The sequence below is a fragment of the Sinocyclocheilus grahami genome, unplaced genomic scaffold (assembly GCF_001515645.1).
Source record: "Sinocyclocheilus grahami isolate Dianchi unplaced genomic scaffold, SAMN03320097.WGS_v1.1 scaffold4328.1, whole genome shotgun sequence".
Classification (NCBI taxonomy): Eukaryota; Metazoa; Chordata; class Actinopteri; order Cypriniformes; family Cyprinidae; genus Sinocyclocheilus; species Sinocyclocheilus grahami.
The window spans coordinates 10,180-10,608 of NW_015509289.1; the positions used below are offsets into that span (position 1 = coordinate 10,180).

General features: G+C 38.7%; 1 protein-coding gene across 1 annotated transcript in view; it reads left to right on the top strand.

The window, feature by feature from the left end:
* Positions 1 to 429, top strand: part of LOC107576782 (nuclear pore complex protein Nup155-like) — a gene marked incomplete at its 3' end in the record, with an annotated part of 10,311 nt that overhangs the window by 5,396 nt on the left and 4,486 nt on the right. Inside the window, exon 5 of the mRNA XM_016262913.1 lies at positions 85 to 179. Within this exon, the coding sequence (XP_016118399.1) occupies positions 85 to 179 (95 nt within the window). The remainder of the gene's footprint in view (positions 1 to 84; positions 180 to 429) is intronic.

Below are 429 nucleotides of genomic sequence, written 5' to 3' on the forward strand. Positions count from 1 at the left end.
TCGCAAATGCGACTGAAATGGTCGCACTGTCGAGCCCTGCTTTCATGTGTGTTTGTCCATAAATACGCGTGTTTTCCTGTACAGGAAGGGCAGGCGTGTGCCACAGCGCTCATCTTGGCCTGTTCCTCTGCAGCGTGTGATCGAGAGGTTTCTGTTTGGGCCACACGAGCCTTCTTCAGGTCAGATATGAAGATATATAGAATTGCTTCTTCCCAGGCTTTTGATGATATTTGTCTTCTGTATTTGTGGTTGCTTTGTAATGGCTTAAAGGGTCTTTTTTAAGTCAGAGGAACCTGTGTTTCATTTTAACATTTAGTATGCTATGAATATTTTTTTTTGAGTGAATTTTTTATTTTTTTTAATCAATTAAGTTAAATAGACAATTTGAACTGATTGACTCACCCTTTAGGAAATTTAGATTTATATTGC